Here is an 18580-nt window from a genome sequence, read left to right as displayed (position 1 = left end):
TCATTAGGCCCTAATCTATCAATTTCACATGACTGGGCAGGGGCACAACCATGGGTGGGCCTGGGTGGGCCTGGGAGGGCATAGGCCCACCCTCTTTGGAGCCATCTCCACCCACTGGGGAGCCAGACCCAGCCAATCAGAATTAGTTTTTCCCCACAAAAGGGCTTCATGACAGACAGAAATACTCCTCAGTTTCATCAACTGTCCAGGTGGCTGGTCTCAGACGATCTCGCAGGGGATGAAGCCAGATGTGGAGGTCCTGGGCCAACGTGGTCTGTGGTTGTGAGGCCAGTCGGACATACTATCAAATTCTCCAAAACAATGTTGGAGGCGGCATATGGTAAAGAAATTAACATTACATTTTCTAGCAATAGCTCTGGTGGACATTCCTGCAGTCAGCATGCCAATTTGCACGCTCCCTCAAAACTTGAGACATCTGTGTTGTGTGACAAAACTGCTAGTTTTAGAGTGGCCTTTTATTGTCCCCAGCACCTGTGTAATTATCATGCTGTTTAATCAGCTTCTTGATAAGCCACACTTGTCAGGTGGATGGATTATCTTGGCAAAGCTTTTTGTACTTCTCCTCTCTCCATCTCTTCCCCTCTTTCCATAACTTTCCATCTCTCAATCTCTTCTCTCCTTCTCTCCATATCTTTCCTCCTCTCCTCCTCTCCTCTCTTTCCTTCTCTCCTTCTCTCCTCTCTTTCCATCTCTTCTCTTCTTTCCTTCTCTCCATATCTTTCCTTCTCTCCATATCTCTCCATATCTTTCATTCTCTCCATCATTAGCATGTCTCCTACTCCCCCTATAAAGCCTGAGTGACCCCCCCCCCATCTATAATACAGGCTGAGGAGTGACAGAAACCAGAAGTTAAACATTAGCGGTGGGTAATTCAGCAGCCTCATCAGTAATGGCTTAAAGAAACTAAGCTAGACTCATCTGGAACTGTCATTAACTGTCCCTCTGTACTGTAGACTACCCCTCTGTTACATTACCTGTCCCTTTGTACTGTAGACTACCCCTCTCTGTCCCTCTGTACTGTAGACCACCCCTCTGTTACATTACCTGTCCCTCTGTACTGTAGACTACCCCTCTGTTACATTACCTGTCCCTTTGTACTGTAGACTACCCCTCTGTTACATTACCTGTCCCTCTGTACTGTAGACTACCCCTCTCTGTCTCTCTGTACTGTAGACTACCCCTCTGTTACATTACCTGTCCCTTTGTACTGTAGACTACCCCTCTGTTACATTACCTGTCCCTCTGTACTGTAGACTACCCCTCTCTGTCCCTCTGTACTGTAGACTACCCCTCTGTTACATTACCTGTCCCTCTGTACTGTAGACTACCCCTCTCTGTCCCTCTGTACTGTAGACTACCCCTCTGTTACATTACCTGTCCCTTTGTACTGTAGACTACCCCTCTCTGTCTCTCTGTACTGTAGACTACCCCTCTCTGTCCCGCTGTACTGTAGACTACCCCTCTGTTACATTACCTGTCTCTCTGTACTGTAGACTACCCCTCTGTTACATTACCTGTCTCTCTGTACTGTAGACTACCCCTCTGTTACATTACCTGTCCCTCTGTACTGTAGACTACCCCTCTGTTACATTACCTGTCCCTCTGTACTGTAGACTACCCCTCTGTTACATTACCTGTCTCTCTGTACTGTAGACTACCCCTCTCTGTCCCTCTGTACTGTAGACTACCCCTATGTTACATTACCTGTCCCTCTGTACTGTAGACTACCCCTCTGTTACATTACCTGTCTCTCTGTACTGTAGACTACCCCTCTCTGTCCCTCTGTACTGTAGACTACCCCTCTGTTACATTACCTGTCTCTCTGTAATGTAGACTACCCCTCTGTTACATTACCTGTCTCTCTGTACTGTAGACTACCCCTCTCTGTCTCTCTGTACTGTAGACTACCCCTCTGTTACATTACCTGTCCCTCTGTACTGTAGACTACCTTTCTCTGTCCCTGTGTACTGTAGACAACCCCTCTGTTAATTCCAAGCAGCGTGGGATGTGTGTGTGTGTGTGTGTGTGTATGTAGTGTATCACACACAGAGGCCTCCATTATATTACCCAGTGCTGATGATTGAGAAACGACATGTTAATATATACATATATAACATATCAAAGGGTTTCCTCTGCTTCTCCAGCCATAATAAAACCAGGTTCCCATGAACACATCTGTCATTAGAGGACAACCAAAGAATTCACATGCATCTTAAATGGCACCCTATTCCCTCCATAGTGCACTACTTTAGACCAGAGTCCTATGACACCCTATTCCCTATATAGTGCACTACTTTTCACTGGGACTCTATGGGCCATTTGGGACTCAGAGGTACACAGCAATTACGGTTAAGGTGCCTTGCTCAAGGGCACATCGACTGATTTCTTTTCTTCACGTAGTCGGCTCGGAGATTCAAACCAGCGACCTTTCGGTTACTGTGCCCAACCCTCTTGATATTGCTCTGAGGCATTGAAAGATGTTGAATGAGCTGAGAGGTTAAGGGATGTTTTAACAGCCAGGGGCTCTGTTGAATGAGCTGAGGGGTTAAGGGATGTTTTAACAGCCAGGGGCACATCTGGGTTGGAATCACAGGAGGCTGTTGAGAAGGAGAACGGCTCATAAAAGTAGTCTGGAATGGAGCCAATGGACTTTCAAACACATGGAACCCTGTCACCATCTGTTCTGTTTCACCTATCTTTGTGATTGTCTCCACCCCTCTTCCAGGTGTCATCCATCTTCCCCATTATCCCCTGTGTATTTATACCTGTGTTCTCTGTTTGTCTGTCGCCAGTTCGTTTTTGTTTCGTCAAGCCTACCAGCTTGTTTCGTCAAGCCTTCCCCCTCGGCTCCTATCTCTCGGTTGTTCCTGTTCTCTGGTTTTCCGGTGTTGACCTCTACCTGACCCTGAGCCTGCCTGCCGTCCTGTACCTCTGCCCCACTACTCTGGATTATTGACCCCTGCCTGACCTTGACCTGTCGTTTTACCTGCCCCTGTTTAAAGAATCAACTTTAGTTTCTTCAAACACTGTCTGCACCTGGGTCATACCTTAAAACGTGATAGAAACCAAAGTGTTTGATGTATTTATAATACCATTCCACTGATACTGCTCCAGCCATTACCACGAGACCGTCCTCCCCAATTAAAAGGTGCCACCAATCACCTGTGGCTGAAATAATATTTCATTTTTTAAATAAAACTCTATCTGGGCTTGATTGAGCTTGACTGGCGCAATAGAAACAATAGAACAGTGACACGGGTTACAAATCCCGCCCATCCAGGAAGACAAGAAGAAAAAAATGCCCGAAAGTACCTGAAAAATTTCAAATAGTATTTAAGCCCAGCTCAAGAGTGGGAAGTAATGACTTGTAAACGTGTGGTAGTTCATGCCCCTTATGGGAGGGATAATGATTAAGGTCAATGATGTAAATGTATAGAATAAGCCTACATGATAAAGACTAAAATGTGTTACATCAATTAGGGATACACTCCAGAATAATACTACAGTAGTGAAACATGAATCCAGACCAACACGTGTACTGTAGGGCATCTCTAAAGACTGTAAAATGTTGAAATCTGTACCCTGCTTGTAAATAAATATACAGAGCTTCGGAAAGTATTCAGAGCCCCTGACTTTTTCCTAATTTTGTTTCAGCCTGATTCTGAAATTGACTAAATCCCCCCCCCCCCCCCTTCTTATCAATCTAAACACACTACCCTATAATGACCAAGCAAAAACAGTTTTTTGTAAATGTTTGCTAATTCATAAAAAATTAAAAAATAATAATAATATTCAGTACCTTTACTCTGCACTTTGTTGGAACACCTTTGGCAGCAATTACATCCTCAAGTCTTCTTGGGTATGATGCTACAAGCTTGGCACACCTGTATTTGGGGAGTTTCTCCCATTCTTCTCTGCAGATCCTCTCAAGCTCTGTCAGGTTGGATGGGGAGCGTCGCTGCACATATATTTTCAGGTCTCTCCAGAGAAGTCCGATCGGGTTCGAGTCTGGGCTCTGGTTGGGCCACTCAAGGACATTCAGAAACTTGTCCCGAAGCCACTCCTGCTTGTCTTGGCTGTGTATTTAGGGTCATTGTCCTGTTGGAAGGTGAACCTTCACCCTAGTCTGAGGTCCTGAGTGCTCTGGAGCAGGTTTCCATCAAGCATCTCTCTGTACTTTGCTCTGTTCATCTTTCCCTCGATCCTGACTAGTCTCCCAGTCCCTGCCACTGAAAAGCATCCCCACAGAATGATGCTGCCACCACCATGCTTCACCATAGGGATGGTGCCAGGTTTCCTCCAGATGTGACGCCTGGACTTTATTTAATTTAACAGGCATGCCTCAGCAATTTCTTCGACCTCATGGCTTGGTTTTTCCTCTGACATGCACTTTTAACTGTGGGACCTTATATAGACAGGTCTGTGACTTTCCAAATCATGTCCAATCAATTGAATTTACCACAGGTGGACTCCAATCAAGTTGTAGAAGCATCTCAAGGATGATCAATGGAAACAGGATGCACTTGAGCTCAATTTCAAGTCTCATAGCAAAGTGTCTGTTTTTTCATTTTTAATACATTTGTAAGAATTTCTAAAAACCTGTTTTTGCTTTGCCATTATGGGGTATTTGTGTGTAGATTGCTGAGGAATTAATTTGATTTAATCAATTTTAGAAGTAGGCTGTAAACGTAACAAAATGTGTAAAAAGTGAAGGGTACTGAACACTTTTCCGAAGGAACTGTATATGATTCTCCCTGTTCTGGGGTCTGAGACAGAGGTCGCAGTGTTAGGTTTAGGAGGACTACAGGTGTAGGATCTTAATTTGACCTCTATTGACGTAGCAAAAATAATCCCGCTGCAACAAGATTTGAACATTTAGTCCATAATGTTGGTTGATATGTGGTTAGGCTATTAGCTGGTTAAAATGAGGCTACATAAAATGTGGAATACTGTTAACATAACAGCTTTCAGTGAATTTATGCCTTTCCTGCGGCTCAGGAACAAAAGAGTGATCAAATTAAGATCCTCTATCTGTAGGATGGAGTCTGTGTTGGAAGTCACAGTAGTGTTAGGGTCTTACTCCTGTCAGAGGCCAGGGGTCAGGGGTCAGAGGTCTTACCGGTGTTGGGGTTCAGGCTGAAACGTCCAGCGCTGTTCCCTGATTGGATGCTGTAGGACACTCGTCCGTTCTCTCCCTCATCCTCGTCACGAGCCATCGCGTACACAACCACGAACCTGACAATACACAGAAACACACAGCAGCTAGTCAGGACCTAGACCTTAAAAGTCAAGCTAGGTTTTTGGTATCAATCTTTCACTTTCCTTTGTGATTCAGGCCTCATCCATGTCTCCTCTTGACAAGGTCTACAGATTTCTCCTTATGTCTGTAACGGTTGTTCTCCTCCTCTTCGTCCGAAGAGGAGGAGTAGGGATTGGACCAAAGAGCAGCGTTGTTATATGACATACTGAAGTTTATTAAAGTCAAGACGAAACACGAAACACTTTAATAGACTACAAAACAAATAAACGATGTAGACAGACCTGACTTGAGAACTAACAAACTACGAAGAACGCACGAACAGGAACAGACTACATACACAAACGACAAACGAAACAGTCCCGTGTGGTAAACATACAGACACGGAAGACAACCACCCTCAACAAACAATGTGAAACAACCTACCTATACATTTACATTTACATTTAAGTCATTTAGCAGACGCTCTTATCCAGAGCGACTTACAAGTACATACATTCATACTTTTTTTTGTACTGTATATGGTTCTCAATCAGAGGAAAACGTAAACCACCTGCCTCTGATTGAGAGCCATACAAGGTCAATTAACACTGACACTTAACATAGAACAAACAACACAGACTGCCCACCCAGCTCACGTCCTGACCCACTAAACACAACTATACAAAAGGAAAACAAGGTCAGGACCGTGACCATGTCTCCTCTTGACCATGTCTACAGATTTCTCCTTATGTCTCCTCTTGACAAGGTCTACAGATGCATACACGGTATCTGGACTAGACGATGGACAGCTCAACTTCTTACATTATGGAGGTCAATTCTCCCCTATAACTTTGTGCTTTTAATCATTTTAATGAGATACGCCTCCTAGTGAATGTGTTGCTCACCCGACAGGCTGGTCCTCCATGACACTGACGGCGGAGGATGAGCTGAACACGGGAGCGTTGTCGTTCTCGTCCGTCACAAACACCCGGGCCGTCACTGACCCCCAGCGCCGCGCGGACACGTCCTCCGCCTGGTCGGTCGCCCTGACAACCAGGTAGAGGGAAGACGTGGTCTCGTGATCTAACTCCTGACCCAAGGTCAGGACCCCAGTGGAAGGGTCAAGGGTCAGGAGGTGAAGGGAGTCGGGCCAGCGGTGCTGGATGGAGTAACGCAGTTCGCTGTTGGGACCGCTGCCGTCCTAAAGGAACAGACACACGAGGACATCTGATTAACGTAATAACACCTAAAGTATGATTTGTTTTAGGGACAAGACATGACCTTATCAGCCCAACTCCTGAGATGTTGATAGTTAATAGCAACAAAATCATTGAACCTGAAGAGACATCTTAACTCCTACAGTGAGGTAACGCCAACATGCTATCTCTTCTCCCCCATTTCTCAATTCATCAGATTATTGATTATATTTTACTATTTTATCCTACAGTGAGGTAACTCCAACATGCTATCTCTTCTCCCCCATTTCTCAATTCATCAGATTATTGATTATATTTTACTATTTTATCCTACAGTGAGGTAACTCCAACATGCTATCTCTTCTCCCCCATTTCTCAATTTATCAGATTATTGATTATATTTTACTATTTTATTATCATATGTAAAGCTGTTTATTTTATTATTTAACATACTACTGTCCCACCTTATCAGCAGCCTGGAAGGTGTAGATGGAGGCTCCCGGCTGGGTGTTCTCTGGTATCACTATGGTAACGGGGTCCTCGGTGAACTGGGGGGCGTGGTCATTGCTGTCTTGGACGATAATGTCCAGCTGTACTCTGTGACTGCTGGGGTACGCCAGCGTGAAATCTGATACCTCCACATGCAGAGTGTACCTGGAAGGAGAGAGGGATGGATGGATGGATGGGAGAGAGAGAGAGAGAATGAGAGAGAGAGAATGAGAGAGAGAGAGAAACAGAGAGAGAGAGAGAGACAGAGAGAGAGAGAGAGACAGAGAGAGAGAGAGCGAAATAGAGAGAGCGAATGAGAGAGGGAGAGAGAAATAGAGACAGAGAAATAGAGAGAGCGAATGAGAGAGGGAGAGAGAATGAGAGAGAGAGAGAGAGAGAGAGAGAGAGAGAGAGAGAGAGAGAGAGAGAGAGAGAGAGACAGAGAGAGAGAGAGAGAGAGAGAGAGAGAGAGAGAGAGAGAGAGACAGAGAGAGACAGAGAGAGAGACAGAGAGAGACAGAGAGAGACAGAGAGAGAGAATGAGAGAGAGAGAGAAACAGAGAGAGAGAGAAATAGAGAGAGAAATAGAGAGAGAAATAGAGACAGAGAAATAGAGAGAGCGAATGAGAGAGAGAGAGAGAGAGAAACAGAGAGAGAGAGAAATAGAGAGAGAAATAGAGACAGAGAAATAGAGAGAGCGAATGAGAGAGAGAGAGAGAGAGAGAGAGAGAGAGAGTCAAGTCACAGTCAAGTCAAATTGAGATAAAAGTAACTGATAGAAAAATGAAATCTCCTCTAAACTCCCAGATGTATCCCGTATAATAGGTTTAATAAAGATGTAAATGAAGAATAGGATAAACTAGCAGGTTCACCTATCCCCTTCCTCATAGTCCAGTTCTCTGACCAGGTACACGTCTCCCGTAACCCGGTCAACCATGAACGTCCCCTTCCGGTCCGTCCCGTCCACCACCACGTACGTCACCTGGCCGTCCAATGACAGCGTGTCACTCTGGTCATGTGACCGGACAGAACCAATGACAGAGCCTGGGGCGACGCCCTCCACTGAGTTGAGAGTCATGGAGAGAGTGTTCTTAGCAGAAGACTTACTGGAGCTCAGAACCTGCAGGGGAAGACAGACAGGGTGTGTTCAAACCAGTTCAAACCAGTTCAATCCAGTTCAATCCAGTTTATTTCAATTTAATTCAATGCAACTGGGAATCATTTAAAATGGGTGGGAAAGTAGAACAAAGTACTTAGAGTACCAGTCAAAAGTTTGGACACATCTTGTCATTCAAGAGTTTTTCTTCATGTTTTACTATTTTATACATTGTAGAATAATAGTGAAGACATCAAAACTATGAAATAACACACTTGGAATCATGTAGTAACCAAAAAAGTGTTAAACAAATGAAAATATATTTTTGATTTTTAGATTCTTTAAAGTAGCCACCCTTTTCATTGACAGTTTTGCACACTCTTGGAATTCTCTCAACCAGCTTCATGAGGTCGTCACCTGGAATGCATTGTTAAAAGTTCATTTGTGGAATTTCTTTCCTTCTTAATGTGTTTGAGCCAGTTGTGTTGTGACAAGGTAGGGGGGTATACAGAAGATAGCCCTATTTGGTAAAAGACCAAGTCCATATTATGGCAAGAACAGCTCAAATAAGCAAAGGGAAACGACAGTCCGTCATTACTTTAAGACATGAAAGGCAGTCAATGCAGCCGCAAAAACTATCAAGCTCTATGATGAAACTGGCTCTGATGAGGACCGCCACAGGTAAAGAAGACCCAGGGTTACCTCTGCTGCAGAGTTCATTAGAGTTTTGACCCTTTTGGCACGACAGGTAGTCTAGTGGTTAGAGCGTTGGGCCGGTAACCGAAAGGTTGCTGGATCAAATCCCCGAGCTGACAAGGTAAAAATTATCCCTGGTAGGGGAGGAATTTGTTCTTAACTGACTTGCCTAGTTAAAAAAGGTTACATTTAAAAAATGTATATTTATATTAAAAAAATATAAAAAATGTGAGATACCAGCATCAGACATTGCAGCCCAAATAAATGCTTCACAGAGTAACAGACGCATCTCAACATCAACTGTTCGGAGGAGACTGTGTGAATCAGACCTTCCTGGTTGAATTGCAGCAAAGAAATCAATAAGAAGAGACTTGCTTGGGCCAGGAAACACGAGCAATGGACATTAGGCCAGTGGAAATCTGTGTCCTTGTGAGAATTGAACAGGTGAACAGGTGATCTCTGCATGTGTCGTTCCCACTGTGAAGCATGGAGGAGGAGGTGTTATGGTGTATGGGTGCTTTGCTGGTGACACTGTCAGTGATTTATTTACAATTCAAGGCACGCTTAACCAGCAACACTACCACGGCATTCTGCAGCGATACGCCATCCCATCTAGTTTGCACTTAGTGGGTCTATCATTTGTTTTTCAACAGGACAATGTCCCAACACACGTCCAGGCTCTCCTCCAAGAAGGAGAGTGATGGAGTGCTGCATCAGATGACCAGGCCTCCACAATCACCCAACCTCAATCCAATTGAGATGGTTTGGAATGAGTTGGACCGCAGAGTGAAAGAAAAGCAGCCACCAAGTGCTCAGCATATGTGGGAACTACTTCAAGACTGTTAGAAAAGCATTCCAGGTGAAGCTGGTTGAGAGAATGCTAAGAATGTGCAAAGCAGTCATCAAGGCAAAGGGTGGCTACTTTGAAGAATTTAAAATCTAAAATATATTTTTATTTATTTAACACTTTTCTGGTTACTCCATGATGTATTCCCTTATATTATTCTACAATGTAGAAAATAGTAAAAAATAAAGAAAACCCTTGAATGAGTAGGTGTGTCCAAACTTTTGACAGACACTGTATATTTCAACTCAATTCACTGTAATACAATTCATCTTGTGCTTTATGCCTGTCAAAATGAATTGACTCAGACCGACAAGTCCCCCCAGGTTTGAACGGATGAAATACCCCTCTAAAGAAATAGGTCATGTCTGGGTGGACAGTGACAGACCGACAGTTGGCCAGATGTTGTCTGTCAGTGACTATAACCGTAAAAAATGTTTTTTTGTCCCCACAGCCTTAAACCATGATTTTCCAATAGACATAGTTGTGTCCCAATTGGCACCCTATACAGTGCACTACTTTAGACCAGGTCCCATCGGGCTCTGGTTAAAAGTAGTGCACCCTATACTGTAGGGAATCAGGTGGCGTTAGGAACACAGGTATAATATTGAACTGTGGTGTTCAATACAAAAAATCAATGATGGGAGGACAAAAAAATGAAACAAGTGTGTTAACATTCCCTTTCAGAGACATGCTCCCACACATGCTATCGGTCAGGCTAACATGCTATCAGTCAGTCCAACAAGCTATCGGTCAAGCCAACAAGCTATCGGTCAAGCCAACAAGCTATCGGTCAGGCTAACATGCTATCGGTCAGGCTGACATGCTATCGGTCAGACTAACAAGCTATCGGTCAGGCTAACATGCTATCGGTCAGGCAAACAAGCTATTGGTCAGGCTAACATGCTATCGGTCAGGCCAACAAGCTATCGGTCAGGCCAACAAGCTAGCGGTCAGGCCAACAAGCTAGCGGTCAGGCCAACAAGTTCTCTCAGTCTCACTGCAGAATTAGACGTTTCTCCTCAAACATCACATTTTCGAAGGTTAATGTATTTTTTTTGGAGGGGGGGGGGGGTTAAAACATTACGTTTAGGCACTCATTCCAAATAGTTAGGGTAAAAGTCACGGTATGGGATTGGGTTAAAACAAAAAACATTTTAAACGAGTGTCCACTACAGGCAAACTTCCGGTCCAGAATAATGGGATTACGCCGATCCAGCACATCCGTTCACAACACCCTAGCTAGCTAAACCCAATCTGATGGTAATAGAGCCTTCTGTTGACCCTAGCTAGCTAAACCCTATCTGACGGTAATAGAGCTCTCTGTTGACCCTAGCTAGCTAAACCCTATCTGATGGTAATAGAGCTCTCTGTTGACCCTAGCTAGCTAAACCCTATCTGATGGTAATAGAGCTCTCTGTTGACCCTAGCTAGCTAAACCCTATCTGGTGGTAATAGAGCTCTCTGTTGACCCTAGCTAGCTAAACCCTATCTGATGGTAATAGAGCTCTCTGATGACCCTAGCTAGCTAAACCCTATCTGATGGTAATAGTGGTGGGGATGGTAATAGTGGTGGGGATGGTAATAGTGTTGACCCTAGTGTTGGGGATGGTAATAGTGGTGGGGATGGTTATAGTGTTGACCCTAGTGGTGGGGATGGTAATAGTGTTGACCCTAGTGTTGGGGATGGTAATAGTGTTGACCCTAGTGGTGGGGATGGTAATAGTGTTGACCCTAGTGGTGGGGATGGTAATATTGTTGACCCTAGTGGTGGGGATGGTAATAGTGTTGACCCTAGTGGTGGGGATGGTAATAGTGTTGGGGATGGTAATAGTGGTGGGGATGGTAATAGTGTTGACCCTAGTGGTGGGGATGGTAATAGTGTTGACCCTAGTGGTGGGGATAGTAATAGTGGTGGGGATGGTAATAGTGTTGACCCTATTGTTGGGGATGGTAATAGTGTTGACCCTAGTGGTGGGGATGGTAATAGTGTTGACCCTAGTGGTGGGGATGGTAATAGTGTTGACCCTAGTGGTGGGGATGGTAATAGTGGTGGGGGTGGTAATAGTGTTGACCCTAGTGGTGGGGGTGGTAATAGTGTTGACCCTAGTGTTGGGGATGGTAATAGTGTTGACCCTAGTGTTGGGGATGGTATTAGTGGTTGGGGATGGTAATAGTGGTGGGGATGGTAATAGTGTTGGCCCTAGTGTTGGGGATGGTATAAGTGGTTGGGGATGGTATTAGTGGTTGGGGATGGTAATAGTGTTGGGGATGGTAATAGTGGTGGGGATGGTAATAGTGGTGGGGGTGGTAATAGTGTTGACCCTAGTGGTGGGGATGGTAATAGTGTTGACCCTATTGTTGGGGATGGTAATAGTGGTGACCCTATTGTTGGGGATGGTAATAGTGGTGACCCTAGTGTTGGGGATGGTAATAGTGGTTGGGGATGGTAATAGTGTTGACCCTAGTGATGGGGATGGTAATAGTGGTGGGGATGGTATTAGTGTTGACGCTAGTGGTGGGGATGGTAATAGTGTTGACCCTAGTGGTGGGGATGGTAATAGTGTTGACCCTAGTGTTGGGGATGGTAATAGTGTTGACCCTAGTGGTGGGGATGGTATTAGTGTTGACCCTAGTGGTGGGGATGGTAATAGTGTTGACCCTAGTGGTGGGGATGGTAATAGTGTTGACTCTAGTGGTGGGGATGGTAATAGTGTTGACTCTAGTGGTGGGGATGGTAATAATGTTGGGGATGGTAATAGTGTTGACCCTAGTGGTGGGGATGGTAATAGTGTTGACTCTAGTGGTGGGGATGGTAATAGTGTTGACTCTAGTGGTGGGGATGGTAATAGTGGTGGGGATGGTAATAGTGTTGACCCTAGAGGTGGGGATGGTAATAGTGGTGGGGATGGTAATAGTGTTGACCCTAGTGGTGGGGATGGTAATAGTGTTGACTCTAGTGGTGGGGATGGTCATAGTGTTGACCCTAGAGGTGGGGATGGTAATAGTGGTGGGGATGGTAATAGTGTTGACCCTAGTGGTGGGGATGGTAATAGTGTTGACCCTAGTGGTGGGGATGGTAATAGTGTTGACTCTAGTTGTGGGGATGGTAATAGTGTTGACCCTAGTGGTGGGGATGGTAATAGTGTTGACTCTAGTGGTGGGGATGGAAATAGTGTTGGGGATGGTAATAGTGTTGGGGATGGTAATAGTGTTGACCCTAGAGGTGGGGATGGTAATAGTGGTGGGGATGGTAATAGTGTTGACCCTAGTGGTGGGGATGGTAATAGTGGTGGGGATGGTAATAGTGTTGACCCTAGTGGTGGGGATGGTAATAGTGTTGACCCTAGTGGTGGGGATGGTAATAGTGTTGACCCTAGTGTTGGGGATGGTAATAGTGTTGACCCTAGTGGTTGGGATGGTAATAGTGTTGACTCTAGTGGTGGGGATGGTAATAGTGTTGACTCTAGTGGTGGGGATGGTAATAGTGTTGACCCTAGTGGTGTGGATGGTAATAGTGTTGACTCTAGTGGTGGGGATGGTAATAGTGTTGACCCTAGTGGTGTGGATGGTAATAGTGTTGACTCTAGTGGTGGGGATGGTAATAGTGTTGACCCTAGTGGTGGGGATGGTAATAGTGTTGACCCTAGTGGTGGGGATGGTAATAGTGTTGACCCTAGTGGTGGGGATGGTAATAGTGTTGACCCTAGTGGTGGGGATGGTAATAGTGTTGACCCTAGTGGTGGGGATGGTAATAGTGTTGACCCTAGTGGTGTGGATGGTAATAGTGTTGACTCTAGTGGTGGGGATGGTAATAGTGTTGGGGATGGTAATAGTGTTGACCCTAGAGGTGGGGATGGTATTAGTGTTGACCCTAGTGGTGTGGATGGTAATAGTGTTGACTCTAGTGGTGGGGATGGTAATAGTGTTGGGGATGGTAATAGTGTTGAACCTAGAGGTGGGGATGGTATTAGTGTTGACCCTAGTGGTGGGGATGGTAAGAGTGTTGACCCTAGTGGTGGGGATGGTAATAGTGTTGACCCTAGTGGTGGGGATGGTCATAGTGTTGGGGATGGTAATAGTGTTGACTCTAGTGGTGGGGATGGTAATAGTGTTGGGGATGGTAAGAGTGTTGACCCTAGTGGTGGGTATGGTAATAGTGTTGGGGATGGTAATAGTGTTGACCCTAGAGGTGGGGATGGTATTAGTGTTGACCCTAGTGGTGTGGATGGTAATAGTGTTGACTCTAGTGGTGGGGATGGTAATAGTGTTGGGGATGGTAATAGTGTTGACCCTAGAGGTGGGGATGGTATTAGTGTTGACCCTAGTGGTGGGGATGGTAAGAGTGTTGACCCTAGTGGTGGGGATGGTAATAGTGTTGACCCTAGTGGTGGGGATGGTCATAGTGTTGACTCTAGTGGTGGGGATGGTAATAGTGTTGACTCTAGTGGTGGGGATGGTAATAGTGTTGACTCTAGTGTTGGGTATGGTAATAGTGTTGACCCTAGTGGTGGGGATGGTAATAGTGTTGGGGATGGTAATAGTGTTGACCCTAGTGGTGGGGATGGTAATAGTGTTGACCCTAGTGGTGGGGATGGTAATAGTGTTGACCCTAGTGTTGGGGATGGTAATAGTGTTGACTCTAGTGGTGGGGATGGTAATAGTGTTGGGGATGGTAATAGAGGTGGGGATGGTAATAGTGGTGGGGATGGTAATAGTGTTGACCCTAGTGGTGGGGATGGTAATAGTGTTGACTCTAGTGGTGGGGATGGTAATAGTGTTGACCCTAGTGGTGGGGATGGTAATAGTGGTGGGGATGGTAATAGTGTTGACCCTAGTGGTGGGGATGGTAATAGTGGTGGGGATGGTAATAGTGTTGACTCTAGTGGTGGGGATGGTAATAGTGTTGACTCTAGTGGGGGGGATGGTAATAGTGTTGACCCCAGTGGTGGGGATGGTAATAGTGTTGACTCTAGTGGTGGGGATGGTAATAGTGTTGACTCTAGTGGTGGGGATGGTCATAGTGTTGACTCTAGTGGGGGGGATGGTAATAGTGTTGACCCTAGTGGTGGGGATGGTAATAGTGTTGACTCTAGTGGTGGGGATGGTCATAGTGTTGACTCTAGTGGTGGGGATGGTAATAGTGTTGACTCTAGTGGTGGGGATGGTAATAGTGTTGACTCTAGTGGTGGGGATGGTAATAGTGTTGACTCTAGTGGTGGGGATGGTAATAGTGTTGACCCTAGTGGTGGGGATGGTCATAGTGTTGACTCTAGTGGTGGGGATGGTAATAGTGTTGACTCTAGTGGTGGGGATGGTAATAGTGTTGACTCTAGTGTTGGGGATGGTAATAGTGTTGACCCTAGTGGTGGGGATGGTAATAGTGTTGACCCTAGTGGTGGGGATGGTAATAGTGTTGACCCTAGTGGTGGGGATGGTAATAGTGTTGACCCTAGTGGTGGGGATGGTAATAGTGTTGACCCTAGTGGTGGGGATGGTAATAGTGTTGGGGATGGTAATAGTGTTGGGGATGGTAATAGTGTTGACCCTAGTGGTGGGGATGGTAATAGTGTTGACTCTAGTGGTGGGGATGGTAATAGTGTTGACCCTAGTGGTGGGGATGGTAATAGTGTTGACTCTAGTGGTGGGGATGGTAATAATGTTGGCCCTAGTGGTGGGGATGGTAATAGTGTTGACTCTAGTGGTGGGGATGGTAATAGTGTTGACTCTAGTGGTGGGGATGGTAATAGTGTTGACTCTAGTGGTGGGGATGGTAATAGTGTTGACTCTAGTGTTGGGGATGGTAATAGTGTTGACTCTAGTGGTGGGGATGGTAATAGTGTTGACTCTAGTGGTGGGGATGGTAAAAGTGTTGACTCTAGTGTTGGGGATGGTAATAGTGTTGACTCTAGTGGTGGGGATGGTAATAGTGTTGACCCTAGTGGTGGGGATTTTAATAGTGTTGACCCTAGTGGTGGGGATGGTAACAGTGTTGACTCTAGTGGTGGGGATGGTAATAGTGTTGGGGATGGTAATAGTGTTGACCCTAGTGGTGGGGATGGTAATAGTGTTGACAATAGTGGTGGGCATGGTAATAGTGTTGACTCTAATGGTGGGGATGGTAATAGTGTTGACTCTAGTGGTGGGGATGGTAATAGTGTTGACTCTAGTGTTGGGGATGGTAATAATGTTGGCCCTAGTGGTGGGGATTGTAATAGTGTTGACCCTAGTGGTGGGGATGGTAATAGTGTTGACTCTAGTGGTGGGGATGGTCATAGTGTTGACTCTAGTGGGGGGGATGGTAATAGTGTTGACCCTAGTGGTGGGGATGGTAATAGTGTTGACTCTAGTGGTGGGGATGGTCATAGTGTTGACTCTAGTGGTGGGGATGGTAATAATGTTGACTCTAGTGGGGGGATGGTAATAGTGTTGACTCTAGTGGTGGGGATGGTAATAGTGTTGACTCTAGTGGTGGGGATGGTAATAGTGTTGACTCTAGTGGTGGGGATGGTCATAGTGTTGACTCTAGTGGGGGGGATGGTAATAGTGTTGACCCTAGTGGTGGGGATGGTAATAGTGTTGACTCTAGTGGTGGGGATGGTCATAGTGTTGACTCTAGTGGTGGGGATGGTAATAGTGTTGACTCTAGTGGTGGGGATGGTAATAGTGTTGACTCTAGTGGTGGGGATGGTAATAGTGTTGACTCTAGTGGTGGGGATGGTAATAGTGTTGACCCTAGTGGTGGGGATGGTCATAGTGTTGACTCTAGTGGTGGGGATGGTAATAGTGTTGACTCTAGTGGTGGGGATGGTAATAGTGTTGACTCTAGTGTTGGGGATGGTAATAGTGTTGACCCTAGTGGTGGGGATGGTAATAGTGTTGACCCTAGTGGTGGGGATGGTAATAGTGTTGACCCTAGTGGTGGGGATGGTAATAGTGTTGACCCTAGTGGTGGGGATAGTAATAGTGTTGACCCTAGTGGTGGGGATGGTAATAGTGTTGGGGATGGTAATAGTGTTGGGGATGGTAATAGTGTTGACCCTAGTGGTGGGGATGGTAATAGTGTTGACTCTAGTGGTGGGGATGGTAATAGTGTTGACCCTAGTGGTGGGGATGGTAATAGTGTTGACTCTAGTGGTGGGGATGGTAATAATGTTGGCCCTAGTGGTGGGGATGGTAATAGTGTTGACTCTAGTGGTGGGGATGGTAATAGTGTTGACTCTAGTGTTGGGGATGGTGATAGTGTTGACTCTAGTGGTGGGGATGGTAATAGTGTTGACTCTAGTGGTGGGGATGGTAATAGTGTTGACTCTAGTGTTGGGGATGGTAATAGTGTTGACTCTAGTGGTGGGGATGGTAATAGTGTTGACTCTAGTGGTGGGGATGGTAAAAGTGTTGACTCTAGTGTTGGGGATGGTAATAGTGTTGACCCTCGTGGTGGGGATGGTAATAGTGTTGACCCTAGTGGTGGGGATTTTAATAGTGTTGACCCTAGTGGTGGGGATGGTAATAGTGTTGACTCTAGTGGTGGGGATGGTAATAGTGTTGGGGATGGTAATAGTGTTGACCCTAGTGGTGGGGATGGTAATAGTGTTGACCCTAGTGGTGGGGATGGTAATAGTGTTGACTCTAATGGTGGGGATGGTAATAGTGTTGACTCTAGTGGTGGGGATGGTAATAGTGTTGACTCTAGTGTTGGGGATGGTAATAATGTTGGCCCTAGTGGTGGGGATGGTAATAGTGTTGACCCTAGTGGTGGGGATGGTAATAGTGTTGACTCTAGTGGTGGGGATGGTAATAATGTTGACTCTAGTGGTGGGGATGGTAATAGTGTTGACTCTAGTGGTGGGGATGGTAATAGTGTTGACTCTAGTGTTGGGGATGGTAATAGTGTTGACTCTAGTGGTGGGGATGGTAATAGTGTTGACTCTAGTGGTGGGGATGGTAATAGTGTTGACTCTAGTGTTGGGGATGGTAATAGTGTTGACTCTAGTGGTGGGGATGGTAATAGTGTTGACTCTAGTGGTGGGGATGGTAAAAGTGTTGACTCTAGTGTTGGGGATGGTAATAGTGTTGACCCTCGTGGTGGGGATGGTAATAGTGTTGACCCTAGTGGTGGGGATTTTAATAGTGTTGACCCTAGTGGTGGGGATGGTAATAGTGTTGACTCTAGTGGTGGGGATGGTAATAGTGTTGGGGATGGTAATAGTGTTGACCCTAGTGGTGGGGATGGTAATAGTGTTGACCCTAGTGGTGGGGATGGTAATAGTGTTGACTCTAATGGTGGGGATGGTAGTAGTGTTGACTCTAGTGGTGGGGATGGTAATAGTGTTGACTCTAGTGTTGGGGATGGTAATAATGTTGGCCCTAGTGGTGGGGATGGTAATAGTGTTGACCCTAGTGGTGGGGATGGTAATAGTGTTGACTCTAGTGGTGGGGATGGTAATAATGTTGACTCTAGTGGTGGGGATGGTAATAGTGTTGACTCTAGTGGTGGGGATGGTAATAGTGTTGACTCTAGTGGTGGGGATGGTAATAATGTTGACTCTAGTGGTGGGGATGGTAATAGTGTTGACTCTAGTGGTGGGGATGGTAATAGTGTTGACTCTAGTGGTGGGGATGGTATTATTGTTGACCCTAGTGGTGGGGATGGTAATAGTGTTGACTCTAGTGGTGGGGATGGTATTAGTGTTGACCCTAGTGGTGGGGATGGTAATAGTGTTGACTCTAGTGTTGGGGATGGTCATAGTGGTGGGGATGGTAATAGTGTTGACCCTAGTGTTGGGGATGGTAATAGTGGTGGGGATTTTAATAGTGTTGACTCTAGTGGTGGGGATGGTAATAGTGTTGACTCTAGTGGTGGGGATGGTAATAGTGTTGACCCTAGTGATGGGGATGGTAATAGTGGTGGGGATGGTAATAGTGTTGACTCTAGTGGTGGGGATTTTAATAGTGTTGACCCTAGTGGTGGGGATGGTAATAGTGGTGGGGATGGTAAT

At 45.7% G+C, this 18580-nt stretch overlaps 1 protein-coding gene across 1 annotated transcript in view; it reads right to left on the bottom strand.

Moving 5' to 3' along the window:
• LOC129864131 (protocadherin-16-like) overlaps nucleotides 1-18580 on the bottom strand; it is a gene marked incomplete at its 5' end in the record, with an annotated part of 108503 nt that overhangs the window by 79096 nt on the left and 10827 nt on the right. The window contains 4 exon segments of the mRNA XM_055936780.1: nucleotides 5141-5256; nucleotides 6166-6461; nucleotides 6921-7110; nucleotides 7818-8065. Of these exon segments, the coding sequence (XP_055792755.1) occupies nucleotides 5141-5256; nucleotides 6166-6461; nucleotides 6921-7110; nucleotides 7818-8065 (850 nt within the window).

The sequence above is a fragment of the Salvelinus fontinalis genome, chromosome 10 (assembly GCF_029448725.1).
Source record: "Salvelinus fontinalis isolate EN_2023a chromosome 10, ASM2944872v1, whole genome shotgun sequence".
In the NCBI taxonomy this organism is placed as follows: Eukaryota; Metazoa; Chordata; class Actinopteri; order Salmoniformes; family Salmonidae; genus Salvelinus; species Salvelinus fontinalis.
This window is presented reverse-complemented; position numbering and strand designations above follow the sequence as displayed.